Raw genomic sequence first — 24,913 nt, 5'->3', positions numbered from 1 at the left:
AACAATCGTAATACTTTTGTTCTGTCCTAATGACACTGATTTTAGTATGAATGCAGGTATGTATACTTAGTTAAATATTTTATTATTTAAAAGTATAAACTCTTGGTCAGAGTATGTTAATATCGTTGCGTTTATAGTTTGTATATCTTTTATGGGTTGATATACTCGATTCACTATAAACAATGCTCTGATACCAATCTGTCACACCCCCAAAACCGGAACGGCGGAAACGTTCTGGGGCGGAGGACGTCATCTACAGTATCACAACAAAGCATAATAGTAAACAAGCAACAACATCATCCATTGCATTAATAATATAATTTTAATACAAGTATGTTCTGTATAGTTTATAAGACACCAAAAATATGAATCAAAATATAAGATGAGTCTTGAATGTGCTCCATCTCCTCAAAAGCTTCATCAGTACATGTCTACTGATGACTTGAGAATACAAGTTATTTTGAAAGAGTTCATCAGCATTAAAGCTGGTGATTTCATAAGCACTTTAGTGTCATTATTTGTATAAAAATGTTTGTAACCGTGTAATGTAATTGTTTGTAATTGTTTGTAAATGTTTGTAGATGTTTGTAAATGTTTGTACTTCCTAGAAAATCCTGTATTTTCTATTGAAATGTAGTCTTCTACCAAGACCCGACCATTTGTATGTTTGTTCTTTTGTAAATGTAAGAGTTTTCCCAAGTGAAACTATCACTATAAAAATATAGTTTACGTTATCATTTATGTGAGATGATCACAAAGTAAATGCAATAGGTAAAATAATGTTTTACCTCAGCAGTGACACTGCTGGCTATAAAGTGATAAAATACAGACTCCAGGTAGTATTAAATGTACAATACCCCTCGGGGAGTCTTTTTGCCTTTAATCCTTAGTTGGTTAATTAAAGATTTAAATGTGAACTCCTTTGTAACCATGCTGATCGACGGTTGAATAACTGATGACCTTCTGGTGTCATAATATAGTGAGGTGACATTTTGTCACCCCTTGGCCTTATCGGTTGGGACTGTTGCTAGCAGTCGGGGTGTGGGAGTGTCTGTCCCGTATAGATCTATACACACGATGCCCGCTCTCCCTCCAGGAGACTCTGGTTACAATATGATACAACAATGTCTTGTTGTATCCGAAAATAGTATGTCACATTCTAGTTATCGTATTCAAATGTTTGTAGAGTATATTCTCATGTATAGTATCGTGTAAGTTCTCTTAGTTTCTCTTCATAGTATGTTCCATTGTATAGTGTATAGTATGTACTGTTTCTTGTTATAGTATTCTCTATCTGTTTCTCTTTATAGTAAGTATTGACTCATGTATGAACGGACTCTTTGTATATTTCATTGTACTAGAAATAGTGAGTAGTAATCTCCTAAACTATACCTATTATAGTTTACTAGTAATGTTGTTTGTATGCCTTTGCTACCCAAAGGTATTGAACTGAAGTAAAAGCTTTTTTTTATCTAAACACATATATATGATATATAACTAAAATTTCAACGACATTCGGACAAATAACAGGGTACTGTAAGTCCACAACCAAACAAGGAACATGAAATAAAGTGAGCTATCAGTCCTAAGTCCTTCAAATCTTACTTATATAAATATATATGTATAGACATGAATTTGACAATAATATAAGTTTAAAAAGAGTTTGATAAAGGATTTAGCATTTAAAAGAGTTTAATAAAATGTTTGGAAGTATTTGAAATCCATAAGTTTGATAACAATTTGAAAGTAATAGAAAATCTTTCTGTTTGGTCTAGTTATTAATCACATGTGATTAATATAATAACTAGAATGTTTCAACTTGTATTCCCCCCCCATAAAAGCATGTAAAATCATTTCAAAGGTTGGTTAAGGGGTATGAACTCACCTGTAGTGAGTGGTTTGGATGGAAGTGCTGGATAGGATGCTAAGTGTCAAGTGAGGACTTGAGCACACACGGATCCTATTTAACATATAATGACACATATATGTATCTAATTAGTGATTATACAACTAATTAAACAAGGAAACACCCTAGGACATAGGATACACTTCGATTTAAGTGCTACAATCACATGGGATTGCATACCAAGGGTGTATGGTCACCCTATAGAGTTCACGGTCCAAGTGTTCATGGTCCTTGGAGTTTACGGTTCTTGGGTTCACAGTTCAAATGGGTTTACGGTCCCATGTGTTTACGGTCCTATGAACTTACGGTCATATGGTTTACGGTCTAATGACCTTACGGTCATGGAGTTCACGGTCTAAGGAGATTCAACCGTAAACTCCTCAAACCTTACACAAATGATGGTTTTCAAGGGCTTCGTTCAAAGACATCGGATTCTAGGGATCATACTTAGCCTTAGGAAGGGTAAAGGCTATACTAACACCCTTTATAAGGGTTTACGGTTTATGAAGATTCATAGACCGTAAACTCTTTTGTTCTAGTAAAAAGTGACGATCTTAAGTCCAAAATGAAGGATTGTAACTAGATTCATGAAGGGAAGATGATACTTACGGTTTTGAAGGCAAAACGGGTGTTTTCGGTCCAAAACACAACCGTGTTCTTGAGGATCTTTGATGATCTAGATAAAAGATGAAACTCTTGGATGAATCAAGAGTGAAACATGGATTTAGGAAGGATCTAACACACAAAGAAGGAATCACTTACTTGTTCTTGAAGATTTGGAAGCAAAAGATTATGCTTTTTGAGAGAGAATGGGTCTTAAGGCTTGAAGGAGGGAAAAGAATGGCTGAAGTGATCACCCCCCCATATATATAGGGATGGGTTTACGGTCACCATGACCGTAAAATCATTGGTCTTGACCGTAAACTCCCTTTTTGAGGAGGTTTACGGTTGCAGGCGGTTAAGAACTTAAGCTGCTATTCTCAAACTCTTATTCCTTTGATGTACTAGGGTTAGAACACTCAAAACAGATTCCAAACATTGATAACTGGAAGCCAAATGAGTCTAACACTGATAGGTTTTATTAATTAAACAAGCTTGAAAATTTCAGGTTGTCACATTAATGAAATAGTTTATACATGTATTATGTCCCGACTCATAATATGTTTTGTATTAAATTCATAATAGAAATTTATGTAAGAATAAATTTATGAATTTCAATAGTAATACTCTTGATAGAGTAAAATGCTTGTCAATTCCTTTGATATATTGATACATAACGTTTTTGAAAATTTGGCGTTGACACTGGTCTATAATACATCAAAGTTTAAAGGAAAATCTTGACAACATTACGATTCCCTGAATAGTGTAAACACCTAGACACAGGGTTGAGTTTATATGTAGATAAGAGTAATATTTAACACATATCCGCAGTCCTAATCTATATCAAAAATGTGAGTAGTGTAAACACTACTCGTGGCGAGTGCTACTCTGTGTACTGGACTCTGCCACATCATGTTCTGCTTCCCTCAAACGTCGCTCCAACGTAGCCTGATGCTCCCGAAGTGCTCTAATTTCAGCTCGGGCAGAAATCATTTCATCTTGAAGAGCTTCGGTGTGGTTCCTGGTTTGATGATGGTCTTCGTCCAGACGGCGAAGACGGACAACAGTAATCTCATCGATAGCACCAACCTCCATGATTTGGTTGGCTGACGCTCTTGCCTGTCCCCCCTGGTTAGCGATGCGGCGAACTATGATCGGGAAAGCCCAATCTGCTGAACCTCCTTTGGAGAGGTTATAGAAGCCTCTTTCCATCCCGTAAGGAGGGCGTTGGCCTTGTTCTTGGCTCCACCTTTGTAAGTCTATGCACCATCTTGGTGTCGGGCCATGGAAATTCTGTCTAGCTGCGGGGTACTGAACAACTTGCGGTGGATTGTAAACCTCTGGATCTGAGTCGGTGCCTTCCGAATCCTCTTCATCTTCGTCTTCCATTGGCTCTTCTTCGGAATCTTCCTCAGTATCTTCCACCATCCAACCTTCGTTTCCTTGATTAGGAAAGTAGGGATCTCCATGTGGGTGGAATCTTGCCATTGTGTCTGTGCGAGAATAGGGGTATGAGGAATATATGAAAAACTTAAGTGTATGAAAATAAATATCGAAGCTTGAACATAGTAGTTACGATTATGATAGTATCATAAAATACTCCTATAGTATTTTAAATTTTATGTTTGGTTCTCGAGTTTATGGGGTTGGTAAGTTTTTAGATTTGTTGACCACTACGACTATTACCAAGTGTATGCTAGTGACCTCTTAAATAAATATAGTTGATCAGACTATATTCATTCCAGACCATATTACATACTCTCAGACGTACACGTAGTGCTCAACGCATCTTTAATACTTTTTGTTTTGTTTTTATTACGACACTGTACTAGTATGTATGCATGTATAATTTTTATAAAAATATTATTATATTTTAAAAAGTATAACTCTTGGTCAAAGTATTTTAGTCCCATTGTATTTATAGTTATATATCATATGGTTCGATATACTTAGTTCACTATAAACAATGCTCTGATACCAATCTGTCACACCCCCAAACCTGAACGGTGGAAACGTTCAGGGGCGGAGGACATCATGTGCAGTATCATAACAATTGAATAGTAAAGAAAGTAAACACAATCATCATATACGTAATTGAAAAAGTTACATTATTGTATGTGTTACATGTTTCCAAAATGTCAATTACATTATGATGTCAAAAGATTTTCTTGACGCCTTAGCGTCAATTCTTCAAAAGCTGTTGATAACCTGTTTTACTGGTTTCTTGAGAATACAAATTATTTGAGAAAAAGTGTCAACATTTAAGTTGGTGAGTTCATAAGCATTTGTATGAATAAATGTATGCCATTCAATGAGATGAAGTCACATTTGTTTCTAGAAAATCTGATATTTTCTATAAACTGAATTGTAATTCGTTTGTTTGTAAAATGAGAGTGTTTATCCCGTAAAATCCTATATTTTCCATAAAGCTGATTTGTGAACTGTTTGTTTATAAAATGAGAGTATTTACCCCGGAAAATCCTATATTTTCCATAAAGCTAATTTGTAAACTGTTTGTTTGTAAAGTAATCGTATTTATCCTGAAAAATCCTATATTTTTCGTAAAACTGAACTGTAGTCTTATATTATCCAAGACCGAAGTATAAGTATAAATGTCATACTTAATTTAATAACATGTAGTTTTATTCGTGAATAAAACCATTTGAAGAACTGGGTATTTACGTAAAATAAGCATACTATCGATTTCACGTAAAAATAACGTATTGTCGTTTATCATGTGAGTTTTCATAACCATGCTATTAATGAATTACCTGTCTCGACATTCTTCAGGCGTCGAAATGATATGACGTTGGTCACCCATAACCTACCTGTCATGCTGTAGCTAACAGCCAGGGTGCGGGATCATCAGTCTCGTATAGATCTATATACAAGTATCAAGCTCTCCGAGAGGAGACTCTGGTTATAAAACAAGACTTCCATGGATACCTTTGGTAGGTACGATGAAGACGAATGTCTCACAAATTTCCAACGAGATACGTATTTTGTTAATGAAAGTATTCATACATGAAATTGTTACTTCTTTCGTTATGTTTATAATATATAAACATAATCGTATTTTGATATAATCGTTTCTTTGCCATGAAAGGGTAAAATGATGTAAATGTTCCTCAAACTATACTTAATATAGTTTTAAAGATATTATTCCGTTGAAAAATGATAACTGTTTCGTTTGAACATGTTTTGCATGTAACCGTTTGTAAATTTAGTAATAATGTTGTTCCGCATGTTTGATATTTCTACGTAAAGATACTTTAACGTAATAAAATATAAAACAATAATTTGTATATTAACACAAATTTTGTAGGGGTATGAACTCACCTTGAGTGTCATAACGGTTTTGTTAACATGATTGAAACGGAGACTTCGATTTAGAACACGTAATGATAGTCGTATCCTAATGTTTAAACATATATTAATGTGTGAATATTTGATAACAATCGTAAGAGGTGATGGAAAATACATGGATTCTAATGGAAGCTTACCTAAATTTATACTTGTAAGGAAGAAGAAAAATGTCTCCTGGAGTAGTTTACACCTTGTAAATGAAAGGAAATGTGTTGATACTTTGAGAGAGAATTGATAGTTTTCATTTACAGGTTGTAAGAATGAGAATTGATCCTAAGTTGTGACTTAAATATGAAGGAAGGGATAAGAGGTTGAGTTAACGTTTGCATTGGTAAATGTACTTATCATCTAGGGAAGCTGAACTAGGATAAGATATTAGATATTTAGAAGTGTTTACGGATGAACATATATATTAAATGGGGTTTTCGAATCTAATAACTACTAAGGAATGAGTTTTCGCCCCATAAGGTCCACACAGAAGGGGTTTACGCTTCATAATGGGACCCCTTATTGGATTTTCGCCCCTAAAGTCCAATGGAAAGGTGTTATCGGATTTTAAGGCTAGGGTGAAATGGGTTTGCGCCTAAGGCCTTCTAGAAGGGGGGGGGGGGATTTCAGATTTGGCATTTAAGAATGGGGTGTTTTCGGATTTGGCATTCAATAAAGGGGCTGTTTTCGGATTTGGTCAACGAAAACACCACTTGGAACATTTCCAAATTGTAAACTCTATATTCATTTAATTACTTTGGGCGAAAACACATATATGAGGTTTATTTATGTTTTAAACCCTTAGTCTTTCAACTTATGTTTATTTATAACACCCTAATTTAGCTTAAATTTAAATAAGCATTGCACTCTTGGCATTTAAAATTCTTATAACAACAAGTGAGGTTGTGAATTTACTTGTACATAGTTGTAGTCTAGACTTTTATTGACTTGAAATAACGGGTTGTTACAATCAAATACTATACACGCTATCTGTCACTGTCAGCGTCTACATCACCATCAACGTCAGTGTATCAAGTCTATTAGCGTCGGCATGAAGATATTTATTCTATGTAATCGTTTGTATATTAGGTAATGATACAGATATGTACAAAATAAATACCAGATCTAATATCTTTGTGATAAGAATCGGTTCTTAGTATAGATTAGATACAATCCCTTCAATCAAGGGATATACTTGTATAGATTAGTAGATAATCAACATTAGGGTAAACCCTAATGTTGAGCTCATTTTGGTTACCGTCTTTGTGACAACTCGTTTTCTTGGTGAAAATAAACCGTTTCTTGGTGAAAGACAATTTGGAGAATTCCCTGTGTTCTTTACTTTCTGTTCTTTATTTGATTAGATTAGTTTTCTTTTGTTCTTTAAACTTGAAGTATACCCAATCGATACAAACCTTCATATATATATATATATATATATATATATATATATATATATATATATATATATATATATATATAGACACACACACGCACACACATATATAATAGTAAATGGTGCATGTTATAAGTGGTGCGAATCGACAACGATCTATATCCAACCCATTTAATAAAAGGGTAAACGGGTAAACTAATTGAAAATTAAGATCTGAACCCATAAAATTCTTATAGGTTTGGAGCAAACTAAGGTAAAAAATCGCCCATTGACAACTCTATCTAACAAGGGTAAATGTAAGGTCTCTATCGAAATCCAAAGCCATGTGATTCCCTTTGTTTTTTAATGACTGCTTTGAGAGTTTAAGGTTTTTGGCTTTACGTATCGTCCTTTTTGCTGGAACAACCGAAAAATATAATTAAAAATATTAGTCACTATAGTTTATAATAAATGAATATATATATATATATATATATATATATATATATATATATATATATTAAAAAATCATAATAAGACATACCATCCTCCTCGTGCTAGCCACGACAAAAGTCTATTCGAGGTAGTGGATCCTCGCTTCCACCATCTCCATCGCCAAGACCCACCACTTCGACCATGATGTAAAACAACACAATTAATCTAAACCCCATATCTTGGAAAATTATAAGACATATGATAAAAAAAACAATATGAATAAAAATTTAAATTTGAATTAGGAATCCAAATAAAGTTTCTATTAGAAATAAACATATACATATAAAGTTTTCTACTACATAGAAATGTGTTTGTTGCCGCATCTTTAATACGTACATGTGAGTGCCACAAAAGCTTAAGCTCTTCCACTAAGAAAACATCCATGTCCTTTCTAGGTGGGTTGGGAATCAACAAGGACAACCATGAAGGATGACTCTTTCATATAAATCCATGGTGGCAAATTGTATGTGGTAAGTACGACCGACCATGTGTTATGTGGATCACACATGTTACTAAATAGATTAAAGTTGTTAGCTGCAAGCCCTAGGCATACATTACGAGGTTCACTCGAGAAGTTAGGATAATTTATATCAAATTTTTTCCAATGCGATCCATCAACCGGATGATGTATCACACCCTCTTGGGGTCGTCCGATACTATGCCAAACCATACTTTTTGTAGTGCACCTTTAACATTACAAATTCCGTAGTCTAGGGGTCACACGAAAGTATTGTAACACCTTATGAGCTACCTTCTTCCGTTTCCGGTTTTTATGAAAAACAAACTTTTATTTCGTATCAAAACCCAACAGTGGTGCATGTACTTCGATAATAGTGATGCAATTCCAACAGCAAGAAAGAAACAATCGAGCTAGGCGATGAAATCACAACATTCATCAAATTAAATTCGGTATTTTGTTAAGCGGGAGAAGAGAAAAAGAAAGAGAAAAGAGGGAGGCGAAGCACCATGTAGTGGTCGCTAGTAATGGTTTTGTCGTCGCCGGTACAATGGAGTCGCCGGTGATAAGTTTTGTTGTTGCCAGTATGGGAGGTGGTTCCTGGTGGCAGCCGATGGTCGAAATTAGTGAAAGCTCGATGAAATCAATATGAAATCACCGGAAAGAATGTTTGAGAGAAATGGAAACATATACGAGAAAGAATGAACGAAAAAATGATTAATCTCAAACTCCTTTTATCGGCGATAGTGGCAAAATAGCGGCAACGTTGGACAATTAGCGGCGACAAGTTGGAGGAAACATTTCAAGGTTCATTTTTTTCGAGAATTAGTGGTGATGTCTTTATACGACGCTTATATACAAACCGTTGGATCTATACCACATATCAATGGTTAGGGTTACCTCTTGAGACGTCACACGAATCAGTGATGTAGACACTAGTGACAACGCTATTAACGACAACATCCACTATTAGCGGCGACATCTAACATGTATGTTAAGCGTCGCCGCTAGTAGTGGTTGTTGCCGCTAATGGCCTCACAAGTATTGCTAATATTTCTTGTAATATGTTATCGATGTATTTGATGACAATATATTAATTTTCTTTTCTACAATATAGTTTATGGTTTGAGTTGAAATATAGACAAGGTAGCAATATATATAGGGTATAAGTAAAAAAATTCTTTTAGTTTATTAAAAATGGGTATTGATCGCCCTTATAAATTATTAAAAAGATTTAAAGAATTAGTAGGAAATGCGTCAATTTGTTCTTGAGGTACATTTCAGCTACGTATCATTTGTTTCTTGGAAATTGTCGTAACTAACATAAAAATAATAATGTATCAATAGTCTGTATACTAAGTCTTTCAATTATAATAAAAATAACATAAATGTCCTACAAATTTTTTAGGGTTTACACGTTGAGTCCCTAAAGTTTCTGTCGGGCTTTATGGGTCCCTAAACTAGGATACAACCTGCTGTTTTAGTCCATGCGAACCTGTAATAGCCGGTTCACCATGCGACATGGACTATTTAGACCAAAAAAACTCACATTGTGCCCTTATAAACCAAAAAAATAAGTTCGGGGATCAAAATGTTTATGCCATAAGATCGAAGTGATTTGGGAGAAGAATGAAAGATAGCAGCCCATTCGATTTCTTGTGTGTCTTCGTGTATACCAGCATCCAACAACAAAAATTGACTTTATTAGCTCTCATTCTTTTCTTCTAAAGCTGATTCACACTCAATTCGTACCCTCCCAAGAAATCGATCATTGCTCTTCTTTCTGTCTTCACCCTCGATCGTCACACACACTCACCGAAGATCAGAACCCTCTTCTCCTTCTAATCGATTCTCGATCACAACCCCCTTCCACTCTTTTCTTTGATTCGATTTCAGCTCTTCAAGGAATTGACCCCCTCCTTCCTTTTTCTCTGTTCAAACTCGCACAAGCTAACTCTCCTTCCCCCTCCGAGTTGCAGGTTTGATGGATGTGAGGTTGAGAATGATGTGTGGGTTTCATGAGGTTTATAGAGAAAATGAGAGTTAATCTTTTTTTTTCTTCGATTTGCAGGTGATTGGTTATGGTGGCTGACTGGTGGTTTTTGTGGATTATGGGTGCTCCGGTGGTGGCTGATTTCACGAGACAAAGGGGAGGAATAAGGGTGGTTGGATTGAGTTGTTATGATATTGATTCGATGGTGATTAAGGTGAATTATGGTGGTTGTAATGGCTGAATAAAATGTTGATGAACAGTTGGTTCAGGTAGGGTGACGGGTTGATGGAAGAGGTTGTGAGGAAGGTGGAATAAGGGTGGTATTGGGTGGAGATGAAGGTGAAACTGACATTTGATCCCCAAACTTATTTTTTTGGCTTTACAGGGGGCACGATATGAGTTTTTTTGGTATGACCATTTAGACCAAAAAAACTCATATTGTGCCCCTGTAAAGCCATAAAGTCCGATAAAAACTTTAGGAACTCAACGGGTAAACCCTAAAAAGTTCGTAGGGTATTTGTGTCATTTCCCCTTATAATAAAAATATTGAGATTTTGTTTCTAACAAAATACAATACTCAACTAATTAAAATCTCCAATAACTTCCATCTTCCAACACGCTTTCACGTTGTATTTTCAAATATCCTGAAATCGTTTTTTTAATACAATTAATTAAATGAAATGCCAATTGTAAATGAATATGATTATTAATTAATTCTTTGCCTAATCATTTTTTTTCTTGGAAATTTCAAGTAAAAGCGACAAGCTTAACAAAAGAAAGTTTTGAAGTAGGCACTTTCTTCTTCCTTTCGTCTTCATTTTCGTTTTTCCCTGTGATGTATTGGGAAATTTCGTTTTCATTTTCCTTTAAACCATACAATACTATGGTTTAAAACAACCCATTGATCAACTGGATATTGCTCGGTTACAATTGATCCTAATACAATGTTAAGACGAAGACTTTTATGTGAAGTAAACTGAAACCACAATAACATCCTCCACAAGTAACCAAAACGTGTCCGAAGTTTTCGCTATAAATACCAAATAATATCCAGCTTTTTATTCTCCATTAATCACTAGCATTGCAACATCACAACTCTAATATTTCAAGGCCTCTCTCTCTCTCTCTCTCTCTCTCTCTCTCTCTCTCTCTCTCTCTCTCTCTCTCCCCGGTAACCTCACAACTTTCAGTATGACAGTGAGTCTCTCTCTCTCTCTCTCTCTCTCTCTCTCTCTCTCTCTCTCTCTCTCTCTCTCTCTCTCTCTCTCTCTCTAATTTCTTGTTATTGGATGTATATGGGCAATGATCACACATTATTAATCTAGCTACCACATACTCTCTAGGCATGTTTGAGTTTTTTCAATCATAATTACAGATTAATAAGTTTGAATTCTATCTTTTTAATTACGTACCATGTTTGACATTGACATATATATAATTTTTTCTACTCATCGACGAACTTCGATACTTGATATCATGTAGTTTTGTCCCATGCATGGAACAAAATTAGCTCGACTGTATATTAAGTGAAAACTGACTTAGCTCGAAAGAGTTGAAAAACTGCACAACATATATAATGGTGCACTCTGTTAATGTCGATCGAGTCCGGTTTATATTAACATACAGCAGTAATAAACTCAAGATATGACTAAGCATACAATGCCTTTTTTATTGCTTGATTTAACGTGTTCATATATTTATTTTAAATTAAACTTGACACCAAATTAACCAAACTGGTAGCTTGGAAGTGTTGGATAATTTATGCATGTAACAACCTAGTGGCTTCTAAGAAATAGGCAACAGGTAAACATTACTTAAGAACCAAGTCTATATACGCAATAATTTAATTAATCAAACTGAATATTAAATCAAATAAAAAACATAGGGATATATACACTAAAGTCCCAATATTTTCATCGATTTGACAAAAAGTCCTAAACTTTATTTTTTTGACAGTAAAGTCCAAATTACCGGCAGTTTTTGACACTTTTACCATTTTTTCCCGGTTAGCCGGTAATTAGGACTTTTTTGTCAAAAAAATAAAGTTTAGGACTTTTTTGTCAAATCGTCAATTAAGACTTTATTGTAAAAAAAAATTAGGTTTAGGACTTTTTTGTCAAATCGTTGAAAATATTAGGACTTTAGTGTATATCTCATTTTTTTGTTAGAAATTTAATGGTATGATACTCTTTAAGCATAAGAGTTATTAAAACCTTCTCTAGTCAGCTAGATCTTATTGAAATCTTTAACATTTGCTTCTTGTTAAATCCTTGTTTTAATCTCAACAAACCGACATTGAAAAAAATGGAGATAATCAAGAAAGAAAGAAATAATCAGAGTTGTGTTGGCTTTTTGCAGTCCCAAAAATGGAGAAATAAGAAACCGAAAAAAGCAAAATTGCTCTGGCTTTATACAAATACAAACAACACATGCCTAGTCAAAAGGGTGTGAATGTGGAGAAGGGAAAGAAGGGCAATTTTGTTTTTTTCGGTTTCTTATTTCTCCATTTTTGGGACTGCAAAAAGCCAACACAACCCTGGTTCTTTCTTTCTTTTTTGATTATCTCAATTTTTTTCAATGTCGGTTTGTTGAGATTAAAAACACGATTTAACAAGAAGCAAACGTTAAGGATTTCAATAAGATCTAGCTGATTAGAGAAGGTTTCAATAACTCTTATGCTTAAAGAGTATCATACCATTAAATTTCTAACCAAAAAAAAATTATATATACACTAAAGTCCAAATATTTTTAACGATTTGACAAGAAAGTCCTAAACTTTATTTTTTTGACAGTAAAGTCCTAATTGACGATTTGATAAGAAAGTCCTAAACTTTATTTTTTTGACAAAAAATTCCTAGTTACCGGCTAACCGCGAAAAAAGGGTAAAAGTGTCAAAAACTGCCGGTAATTTGGACTTTACTGTCAAAAAAATAAAGTTTAGAACTTTCTTATCAAATCGATGAAAATATTGGGACTTTACTGTATATATCCCAAAAACATATTACAAACCTTAAGGAAGTTAAGCAAATTTACATCGATCCAGGTTGTATCAGAGAGCAGTACGCTTAATAATTATTTAACTGATCTTTGGCGTCTATATATACGTACATATTCCATTGTAGGGTTATAATGAAAAACTAAAGCCATGAACTGAAACATAATTTCTATCTACTCTTTTCAGACGGTGGAGATGATCGTGGAAATGGACTGCCATGGCTGTGAACGGAAAGTTAGAAAGGCCCTTCAAAACTTAGATGGTGCATCATTCTCTCTCTCTCTCTCTCTCTCTCTCTCTCTCTCTCTCTCTCTCTCTCTCTCTCTCTCTCTCTCTCTCTCTCTCTCTCTCTCTCTCTCTCTCTCTCTCTCACACACACACACACACACACACACACACACACACAAAATATTATATATAATCAAAGAATGTTTTTAAGACACAATGTACCAAGGTTTTTAAGACACAATGTACTTGTTTTTCTCATATCAGGAGTGGATAATATTGATATCGACATGGATTTGCAAAAGGTAACAGTCACTGGATGGGTGGATCAAGAAAAGGTTCTTAGGAAAGTGAGGAAGACCGGAAAGAAAGCCGAGTTATGGACGTTTCCATACAACCCAGAGGTGATTGGATATACGCAGCAGTATGGCAACATGTACACACAACATAGTGACCCGAGCTGTAATTACTACCAAGATGTCGAGCAACCAGACATCTCAACGCTCAACTACTACGGGAGTGGGTACTATGGAAACCGACAAGTTACCTATCAGCAGTTGCCTTATTCATCCAGTGATATTGGCGAAAGGGCTAGCATTGCGTTTAGTGATGAAAATGTAAATGCTTGTTCGATAATGTGAATTAATGTGTGTTTGATATATTAAAACCAAACATGTGTTTATACAAAAGACGGGACATAGTCTTTCATTGCTTCTGATTCAATTCTTGAACTTTGTTTCATATAACTTCCCTTTTTTTTTATAGAGGTTAATTACTTTGCCACGTAACGAGTAATAGAATATTGCATGCATGGTTTCTTTTAGGGGTTAGCATGTTAACAGCAATTGATAAAAGAAAAAATTTCACCCAACATCTGTAAAACGGTTTTTCTCTGAAATGGTCCTTACGAAACTTTTTTCCTGAGATGATTCATATGGAGCAAACATTGCCCACAAAGGGTCTTTACCGTGGATGTCCGTTAGATAGATCCATTAAATTGAAATTTTTTTGGATAATGACTATTTCTATCATTTTGTGAAACTTGCTTAAAAATCATCTGTGAAATTTTACACAATGAGCATTTAAAATATTACAATGCTGTCTCTCACTTTTTTATTTTTACATTTCAGCCCTCTTTTTTCACAACTTTTTTATTATATGTTTTTTAAATATATAAATAAATTTTGTTGTCTAGACTTTATCTAAAATGATCAAACTACAATACATAATTAAATACTTTCGTTTTTTATTTTTTTTATCTAAAAACATTTGAAGTATAAAAACATCATTTTATTACTTTTTAATTTTTACACGATGAAATTTTTAAGATTTATCTTCATTTATCTTATACAAATATATTTATTTTTATGAACTAAATATAAATATGATGTGTTATTATAAAAAAATCCGTTAGTATAGAAATAATAGTATGTTGCTATTTTCTTTTAAAAATATAAGTACGCGGTTTTGAGTTAAAGATAAAAATATGTTTTGGTTTTGATTTCACAATATAAGTACAATAAAATTTATATTGCTTCGATATAAAATTTTGATATTTAATTTTATCAAATTTTGAATATATTTCTTAATAAGACATAAGCTTTTCAAAACAAACTTATAAAAATGTTTGTTAGCTAATAATTAACTATTCTGCTATATATGCTAAAGAGAATTAACCATATGAATAATATGATGTAACGTTCGCAATTTTGGGCTAGACGTTTAGAGTATAATTGTTGTAATTATACATTTTATCGAAATAAAATCGTTAATTAAAATATTTGTTCTTCATATTTGTTATGAGATAATAAATAATTATAATGTACACATTAAGTGAGCAAATATTAGGAGTATAAAATATTTGTAGAAAAACCTAAATATAGAATTTATCGTTAAACAATAAAATAAACATAAAAAATAAAATATTATTTTGGATAAATAATCTTAACGGAAGTCATATTAGTCGTGACTATGATTCTGTGGATATAAGGAACGTCCAGTTCTAACTTCGTATGAAGATGTTAAGATTTATTTAAGTTTTGCGTTCAAACCGATACGACAAGGTGTGTCATAAAAAGTGAACCGGATATATGTTGCTTTTTAGCGCAGTGATCTAAACGAAAGTCGTAGTGCTCGTCAATAGGAACACATTGATATAAAGAACGCTAAAATCTGACTTCGTATGAGGAAGTTATGATTTTTCAAAGTTTCAAGTGCGACACAATACAAAGTGTGCGACACAGAAATCCAGACCAAAATCGGTTGATCGTTAGCCGAAACAATCTAAATTAAAGTTGTAGTACTCTTCAATATGAAGTCAACGATATGAAGAAAATCCGCCCCTTTATTCCAGATTATTGATCAAGAAGCCTCTATTAACAAGATAAAAGATGAAATTCTTATTTTCGTGAAATTAGGCAAATCAAAAAAATATACTCTTCTCGTCATATATAATGAAAATCTATAAAATATAGAATTTTTTCTTTTTTTATATCTTACGATAATCCTATTTTGACTAAGAATCCATGATGGATGGGATTCTAACAAACCCTTCAATATATTCAATATAATTATAAATATAAATAGAATCTAATTAATTTTTAAGAAACTTTTTGCTTAGTAAATGAAATTCGAAGACAAGAGCAAAAAATGAAGAAAATAATATCTCATCCATATCCTTTCAAATCTTTCATGTAGAAAGATCAAAAACTACATTATATACTCACTTAGATAGATACTTATATTTATACTTAATAGCTATTAAGTAATAATAATAATTCCAATTTAGAATTATCAAATTATAATAAGATATCTTTATATATAATAAGATATCTTTATATTATAAATATAAAATATAAATAATAATAACAATAACAGGTACAAATAGTAAATTGAGGTAGTCATTCTATAACAACTCTTAACTTTCCCTCTGTTTTGGTGCCTTTAGTAGGCCTAGTATTTCCGGCAATCGCAGTGGCTTTTTTATTTCTTCATGTTCAAAAAAACAAGATTGTTTAGAGCCGATGGCACAAAATCTCATCTATTTTTTTTTCAAAACTGACGCTTGTATCATAACACAGATATCTATGGTATAAGTGGCTTCCGCCGAAAAACTATTATGTCTCCAGAAAATGCTATAGGGATCAATGGATTCTAGCTATTTTCAAATAGACCCGAATTGACGGATAGCTGAACTGTAAAGTTGGTCTATCTATATCTATTTGGCTATCTTTAGTGAGATCGTATGAAGGGTATGTTATTAGTTTAGATCTAACGAATTTAATGAATTACTCCTAAAGGATCACATCAAACTAGTGCTAGTTGATGCGAGTTACTTCGGAAAAAAAAGGACTAAAGTCAAATTCATTTGGGGTATTCTCTCAATTCCAAAAAAATCAACTGGATCAAGTATGAGTTGTCGATCAGAACATATATGGATAGAACCTATAACGGGGGCTCGAAAAACAAGTAATTTCTGCTGGGCTGTTATCCTTTTTTTAGGTTCATTAGGATTCTTGTTGGTTGGAACCTCGAGTTATCTTGGTAGAAATTTGATAAAAAAAACATGAAAAACGAAGCTCATAAAACAAAAACTAAAGTGAAAATTAGTCAATAAAGTTTAAATGAAAGTTGTAGTACTATATGTAGCTACGTGTGGATATAAAAACCATCGAAAACAGAGCTCATATGCGAAAGTTATGAATTCAAAAAATAATTAAATTCGGACTACCAGTGAGCAACACGTGGCTCCATCCTATGGCCGACACATGGCAAAATCTGGAACCACCCTTCTTCCACACAACAAGGCACAAGATTGCAACACGTGGCAGGACGCGGCGTGCCCTATGGATTTTTCTATGAACAACCTCGAATTCTTTCAATATTTTTTGTTTAATTATTCTCCAAACTCTCTCAAACTTTCCCGAGGCCCGACCCTAGTGGTTCTTAAATGTTAGTAGCGAAGCTCTGGAGCATTAAAGAGCCCCGAGAAAAAGAGCTTTCTGTTTCGCAGTTCTGCCCACGTAATGTCTGGTTTTTCGTCAAACAGCCTGTAAGATGCGTTATGCTTACCGTGCTGACCGATCTACTTACGAGAATGATGCCAAAGACAAGATCAGTGAGGTGTTTAAAATAGATTTTTCCAAACAATATATCATTATATGCCAAACGGATCTTACCTCCGATACGATCTTATCTGGTTGTTTATTATCAGCTATACGTTGGTGTTCTTTTGGTATTATTGATAAATATGATAAAAACTTATAATGATTAAATTTTCTAAATACGAACAAATACTTAGGCTTACTAATATTCGTATTTAGGTCGTTTTAAAGGGAAGTATGAAGCGACAGTCAAAGATCTGACTTTCCCACGAGTTTTCCACCTATATCATGTGAGTGCATAGTTTCTTTCATGAACAAAATTTAATACCAGTAATTATTAAAAAACATTAAATATTTATGGAAAAGTTTATATGTGAAATTAGATGTTTATTATTTAGAATATTTGTTAAATGTGTATTTGATAACATGCATTGTGTGAACCAGTTATTGTTAATTATTTGTTAAAATGTTTATATGATATTATTACGTAATAATCTTACAAATAAATATTATTACTTAAAAGATTACTGCATGTTAAAATACACTTTGTGTTAAGAATATACTATAAGTTACGATAAATGTTGTTAAACAAGAGTTAATATTAAAAGTTGATTACAATGATTGTAGTCTCATCTAAGTTCTAAACTAAGACATATAAAGAATATTTAGATCTAGTTAAGTTGGATAAAAGAATAGTCATATACTGTATTGTGCTAATATGGTATAAACAAGAAAATAGTTTGGAAATCCGTTATAAACATTATAGTCTTGTTTAATTTTAATTAAGACTTATAAAGGATATTTTTGATCGAAGTAAGTTGGAAATCTAAATAGTCTCGTAGTTGGGTAATGTGTGAGATTTAAAGCGGAGTGCAGTAGTCCTCCTCTTTTTGGATAGTCAGTATTGGCAGGTCCAGATCAGACAACTGGATGATATATCGGAGCATCTTCCATAGTCAGATGACAATACTTGATTATTCTAGACAGTCTTGTGAATTACGTTGATAGTGTGGATTTATAAACCATACACGTAGGTGAAATAGGATATCGTCATTCATTAAATACTCTGATGGCTTAAGTGCCTTTATAACTTATATCAACCAAGGAAGTCCTTAGATGTATAGTTAAAACCTTATTCTAAATGATTCATCAGACGAGTTGGTTCTTCTTGATAATCGTGGACTAGGATTTGTGAGAATTGGTTGGGATGAGTATGTAAGGGTGTAATGTTTTATATATATCTAAGTTATGTGATATATTTATATTTTTTTCCAGTAACATTTGGTTTTACTGGTTTGATAATTATAAATTATTATCATAATAATATTGTGGGATTGAAAACTCTTTGTATCTCACCAGGTTTCCCAACCTGACCCACTCAATTTAAATGCATCACAGATGATAGAAAAAATAATTCTCGAACTTGATTAAGATGCATAATGATTAAAAGACAACATGCATTAGTTTTCATGATCGCTGGTCTTTACGTTGTAACAATGTTATGTATTGATTATGACATCCTTAGATTTTTCTTGATATTTACTCAAAGATATTTTAATAAAGCGAAACAATTTCCGCAAAATGTTTTATTATACTATGCTTTTCCTCAAACAAAAATACTATGATTTTAAAGCATAAAGAAAAGATTTTTTTGTTTGTTCTGAAAAATAGGGGATGTCACATATGACATTAATTTTGTTTAATTTAATTTATTTAAAAGAAAATAAAAATATTTTAATATTTTTATAATATGAATTAAACATAATTAATGTCATATTAAACGGAAAAAATATGACATTAATTTCGTATAAAAATTATTTTCCATTAAATAAAATGAATTAAACGGAATTTAATATCATATTATTCATACGGTTAATTAGTTTAGCATGTGTAACAATGATGTTAACTATTATCTAACATATATTTTTTAATTTTGCTTTGAAATGTGTATGTCTTTATTAAGGAAGATATTAAAATTTTGATAAAACTATATAATTTTTAAAATTAAATATCGAAAGTTTATATCGAACCAATATAAAACTTACTATACTTATATTATGAAACCAAACCCGAAACATATCTTGATCTTTAACTTAAATCACATACTTATATTTTTAAAATAAAATAGAAACATACTATTATTTCTATAATAACGTATTTTTTATAATAATACATCATATTTTTTTTCATAAAATAAATATATTTGTATAAGATAAGTGAAAATAAATCTTAAAAATTACATCATGTAAAAATTAAAAAGTAATAAAATGATGTTTTTATACTTCAAATGCTTTTAGATAAAGTCTAGGCAACAAAAAAATATTTATATATTTAAAAGTATATATAATGACAAAGGTTTGAAAAAAGAGAGAAAAAATGTAAAAAGAAAAAAAATAATAGACTAACATTATAATATTTCTAATGATCTTTATGTAATATTTCACAAATGGTCATTAATAAAGTTTCACAAAATAAAAGAAATAGTCATTATCCAAAATTCTTTCAACTTAACAGATCTATCTAACAAATATCCACAATAAAGATCATTTGTGTGCAATGTTTGTTCCATAGTCTCGATATCCTATATATATATATATATATATATATATATATATATATATATATATATATATATATATATATATATATATACTAGCTGTGTACCCGCGCAAAGCGGCGGTAGCGAACAGTTTTCGAGCGGTGATCAATTCTTTTCGGCGACGGTTGTATCCTTGTGGCGATTAGTCCTATTCGGTGAATAATTTTCTTATTTCTTTTATTTTGGAAAAAAATGTCACATTTCCAAAAAAAAGCGTGCAATTCATCGGTAAATAAGATATATCTATTGGGGTACCTTGTGCAGTGTGGTATGCGACAATTATTTTCCTTTCGATGTATAGTTTCTTCTATTGGATATTAAAAAAATTACATCTAGGCATATCGAAGGAGTATATATTCTTCTTGACCCAATAGTAAGGTTAAACTGATATATTGTTGAATATTGAGTTACCAATCATATTTTCATGTGATATAATGGTATTCGTCTCTATGATTTACTTTTTTTAGAATCATCCACTTATGCCTTGCTCCTAAGGGTTTTTTTTTTATTTTGTAAATTCAATAAAGGAAAAGGAAGAAAAATATTGATAAAAATAAAGAGGGAAAGAAAAATTTTCTTATTCTGTGTTCCCCAGTTTAAAGGAAATGAAAGAAAAAATTTGAGTTTTTGTGGTCATGAGTTGGGAGGGAAAAGAAAATATAATTAAAAGATTTTCCTTCCCCTTACTTTCTTCCGGAGTCCGCCCAATTTGAGAGGAAAATGTAAAAGGAAAATATGGTTTCAAAATCATTTTATTCCCCTCCCTTTCCTTCCATCAATGAAACTCGAGAACACGATTTTCAAATCATTTTCAATAAGAATTGTTTTTTAATTATTAACTTCCAATTTAACTTATTACTGTATTTTTTGTCAATAAGAAATAGATATCTAGTTATTGTAATTATGTATTATCACTGACCATTAGCATTTAAAATAAAGAAGCGTATTATAGTTTCTAATATATGCGGCCAAATTAAATTTTATTATCAAGAAGAAAACAGTGGCTCAAATTAAAATCCTAAATTGAACTTCTTAATTACCATCACTAAAAAGAATTATTGCACCATATTTTAATTGCAAATATATATATCAAATTGTTAGTAGATAACTGGCTATTTGGTTATTATCCATCTCTAATTCACAATGGTTAAACAACGTACATTTTGAATTTACTATGACATTAGAAGTTGTTTCTTTATATTTGTATATTGTATGTCACGTTTATAAAATCTGATAAAACCTAAATTAAAATGTCATGGAATACGCTACATAAACTTGAGTGATCTACTAATATTTAATAAACTAAAGGTAATAAGCAAAAAAGAATAACAAAAAAATAATAAAAAGTAGAAAATGTTAGATTAACAAAAAGTTATGTTATAAATGTTACACAAATCAGAGACGAACATGTCGTATATGAAATTGCATCGTTGGTTAGTTTATTTAGCTCTTACCAATAAGTCCATTTAAACATGTATTTTCTTTGACAAAGCGTCCAAGTCAACCCGCATAAGGAAATAAAAGGTTAAATATTTAAGCAACTAAGATAGACTTGTTTTACCGGTTTATAAAACTAATCCAAAAAATAATAAAAATGTGACAAACGGAAGCATGGAATATCAAATTGGTAAAAATCGACATTGTCAGATAAACAGTAGTCTTACCCAACCATTAATGAATTTAAAGTTCTTTTCTATTATCTGGAATAACTTCAAACTGGTAAATTAACTAATTACATTCTTCACACCTCTTGATCTAGTTTGTCATGCTCTTTCTTGACTTCTCCACCGTGGTATCCAATCGATTCTACAAAGAACCAAAAAGACATAAAGGGAAAAAAGAGCAAACACAAAGGCAGAAGTAGAAATAACACAAATGCTTCTATCAGTAAAGAAAAATTATTAAGATAATTACCCTGATCCTGTATTTTGGTTCATAATTCTTCACAATCTCAACATAATCATAAATCAATCCAAACATGTTGACTTGGCACCACCAACGTGAGTTCTGAATTTGAATACAAAGATGCCATTTGGATCTTTAACCTCGTACATCCTTGCCAACTTCTCCTTGCTCTTCCCAATAGAAGCAACTGGTTTTTTTTTCCAAAATGTTCCAATAGATACCAACATAACTTTCCTCAACCCGAAGCTACAATAAACATTCAAGAAAATTTGAGAACTTACTCAAGGCTATAAAAACATTCAAAAAGAAGAAACAATGAGTATGCTTTTGATAACAGGGCACCAGAAAAGGGTTTGTTTTGATAAAGTGTAACAAACACAAGAATTTTGTTTGCTAACCTGCAATAAACCCAATGAAGAAGAATAGTCAGAAGCTAGATACACAAATATGTACCGGTCTTTTTACAAAAGACTGAATGCTACACATATCTGCAACAACTCGTAGAGATCAATTTGTCTGTCTCTACCATTCATATATCCACATCCAAAAACATGAAACATAACCTATTAGAGACCCGAATCTGAAAACATCAAAGAAATACCCATATATATTGATTTATACGTAAAACAAATTTATACTCATTCACACACCAACATAAACTGATAAACATATAAAACACAAGCAGAATATAAAAAACACACACATTTTCATTTTCAAAATACGAAATAAACACACACACACACACATCTGACATATCTTATCGTATTTGTGTTCGGTAGTGGTGGTGGTGTTGTCGTGATAGATAATATTGACGTCGATGTCGCTTGGTGGTGGTGTTAGCAGTGGTGGTTGACCGGACGTCCGAGATAAAGATAGGGTTAGAGATCACTGCAGTTGATATCATCTTTCTACTTTGTGTTAGTCTCCGATGTTCGAAGTTGGTGAATTCGATGTTGATTGGCGGCTGCTTTAAGGTTTATGGAAAACGATGATGGTTAGGGTTTAGAGCGATATAGATCAACCGGTGATGAATTTGGAGAAAGTCGTAGAAGTGGAGCAAAAAAAGTTAAAAAACCCTTTCTTTCCTCCTTTCCTCCGTAATTATGGCTTATTATTTGAATGAGTGTTGACTTTCAACTTGGAAATACCGAGATATAAGGAAAGCCCAGTCAAATGAAATTGAACCGTTGATGCATTGTATCCGATGTTCGTACTTATTATCATTTGAACATTTATAATTATAATATTATTTTATTAATGGTTACTTATACTATTAGTTTAATGGTTTGGACGTCTTAAAAAAATAATATTATTATATTCAATCTATTTATAAAAATAGTGAGATTTCTTTTATAAGATAGTATATATATATATATATATATATATATATATATATATATATATATATAACACCTGGTTCGGGTATTGGAGGGAAGTTGCCAATTTGGGGAGGATTTATGCATGGACTCGGCGAGTTGGGAGATCAACTCGTCGAGTAGGGTCGTGGCGTCTTGGACGCGGGTCGGAACTGACTCGGCGAGACGGAAGGCCCGACTCGACGAGTCAGAGCTGTTTAGAGAAAACCCTAGTTTCGGGGTTTGCCCCTTATATAAACATCATTATAAACCCTAGTAGCCTCCATTTTACACCCTAGAAGTTGTTCACGGCCGAAAACCTCTTGTGTGAGAAGAGAGAGCATTTGGGAGCTTGTCTTTGGGATTTTGGGGAGGATTTCAAGCTTGAAGAGGAAGTATCAAGGGAGGAGCACTAGATCGAGTATCTATTTCGTGTTGGGCATCTGTCTGAGGTATTAATCTGCTACCTTAAGCTTTGATTTCTTTGTGGAGATTATGGCCATCCTTGAGGAAATGGAACCAAGTTTGGATCTGGACCTATCACAAGGATATGGTTCCAGATCTAGAATTTCTTAGGTCCCAAATGTCATAAAGTTGTCTCCTTGGTGCACCCTAATTCTTATTCATGCATTAGGGACTTGTAAGAAGCTTGTTGATGTGGTTTTGGCATTATGAGACTTAGTATGAACGTAAAGTTGGCAAATTTACGTGGTATTATCACTAGTAGAGGATAGATCTGAAGTTTGGGACCTTGAGTCCCACTGGAAAAGGCCGTAAACATAATGGACTAAGGGGACTCGGCGAGTCGTGCAAGAGACTCGGCGAGTCGATAGGGTTTCCTTGTTCACGGCGAAAGGTTCACGGCCAAGGGTTCACGGTCAAGAGTGTTCGGTTGGGATTTTACGGCCGTAAACATTAAGGAACTCGACTAGTCTCTCGGATGACTCGGCGAGTCGATGAGTTAATCACCTTATGATTATGGGCAGTTGAGAAGGAGTAGCGTGTGGGATATGTCTGATTTCTACTTATCAGTTCAACATTCGAGAGGTGAGTCTTCTCACCACACCAATGGGTCTAAGGCACCAAGGCCAACCCATTTATCTAGTTGTGATGATTGTTGCGAATGTGCTATTGATACATTATGTATTATGTGAAGACCATGCGGGGGTTCCCATGGAAAACAGTTATATATGTAGTATGCTAGTTGATTGTGGGGTATTTGGTATGCTAGTTGTCTTTGTGATACTTGAATGGAAGACCCCGGGGGTTCCCGAGGCAGTTGGACATAAGACCATGTGGGGGTTCCCATGGCTTTCCAGGCTAAGACCATGTGGGGGTTCCCATGGCAGTGGGCTAAGACCATGTGGGGGTTCCTGTGGCACCTGGTGTAAGACCTTGGAGGGTTTCCAGGGCATCCTTATATGTTTGTATGTTTAGCTCATATGTTTATATATATAGTTTGCATTATGTATTGTTTGGCAGGAAGACCTTGTGGGGGTTCCCAAGGCAGGAAGACCACGTTGGGGTTCCCGTGACACAAGGTGTAAGAAC

General features: G+C 33.1%; 1 protein-coding gene and 1 long non-coding RNA gene across 2 annotated transcripts; one reads left to right on the top strand and one right to left on the bottom strand.

The window, feature by feature from the left end:
* The first annotated feature begins 11,235 nt into the window (after positions 1-11,235).
* On the top strand, positions 11,236-14,183 carry LOC145109929 (heavy metal-associated isoprenylated plant protein 28-like). The gene is made up of 3 exons (XM_079047038.1): positions 11,236-11,377; positions 13,362-13,437; positions 13,668-14,183. Exons 1-3 carry the CDS (start codon positions 11,372-11,374, stop codon positions 14,039-14,041), a joined length of 456 nt encoding a protein of 151 aa, XP_078903164.1. The 5' UTR covers positions 11,236-11,371; the 3' UTR covers positions 14,042-14,183.
* Positions 14,184-21,731: 7,548 nt separating this feature from the next.
* On the bottom strand, positions 21,732-23,091 carry LOC145109928 (uncharacterized). Its single transcript, XR_013709341.1, has 3 exons — positions 22,406-23,091; positions 22,017-22,253; positions 21,732-21,908 (listed from the first exon to the last, which is right to left on the bottom strand). It is a non-coding gene; the product is annotated as an uncharacterized LOC145109928 (long non-coding RNA).
* Positions 23,092-24,913: the final 1,822 nt, after the last annotated feature.

Source organism: Lactuca virosa, chromosome 4 (genome assembly GCF_052849685.1).
Source record: "Lactuca virosa cultivar CGN04683 chromosome 4, Lactuca_virosa_CGN04683_v6, whole genome shotgun sequence".
In the NCBI taxonomy this organism is placed as follows: Eukaryota; Viridiplantae; Streptophyta; class Magnoliopsida; order Asterales; family Asteraceae; genus Lactuca; species Lactuca virosa.
Note: the sequence above shows the minus strand (reverse complement) of the source record. Positions and strands in the feature narration are given on the sequence as shown.

What these genes read in the sequence shown, in the direction of transcription:
- LOC145109929 (XM_079047038.1), top strand. An exon ending in GGCCCTTCAAAACTTAGATG is followed by an intron (nt 13,438 to 13,667) that starts GTGCATCATTCT and finishes TTCTCATATCAG; the next exon opens with GAGTGGATAATATTGATATC.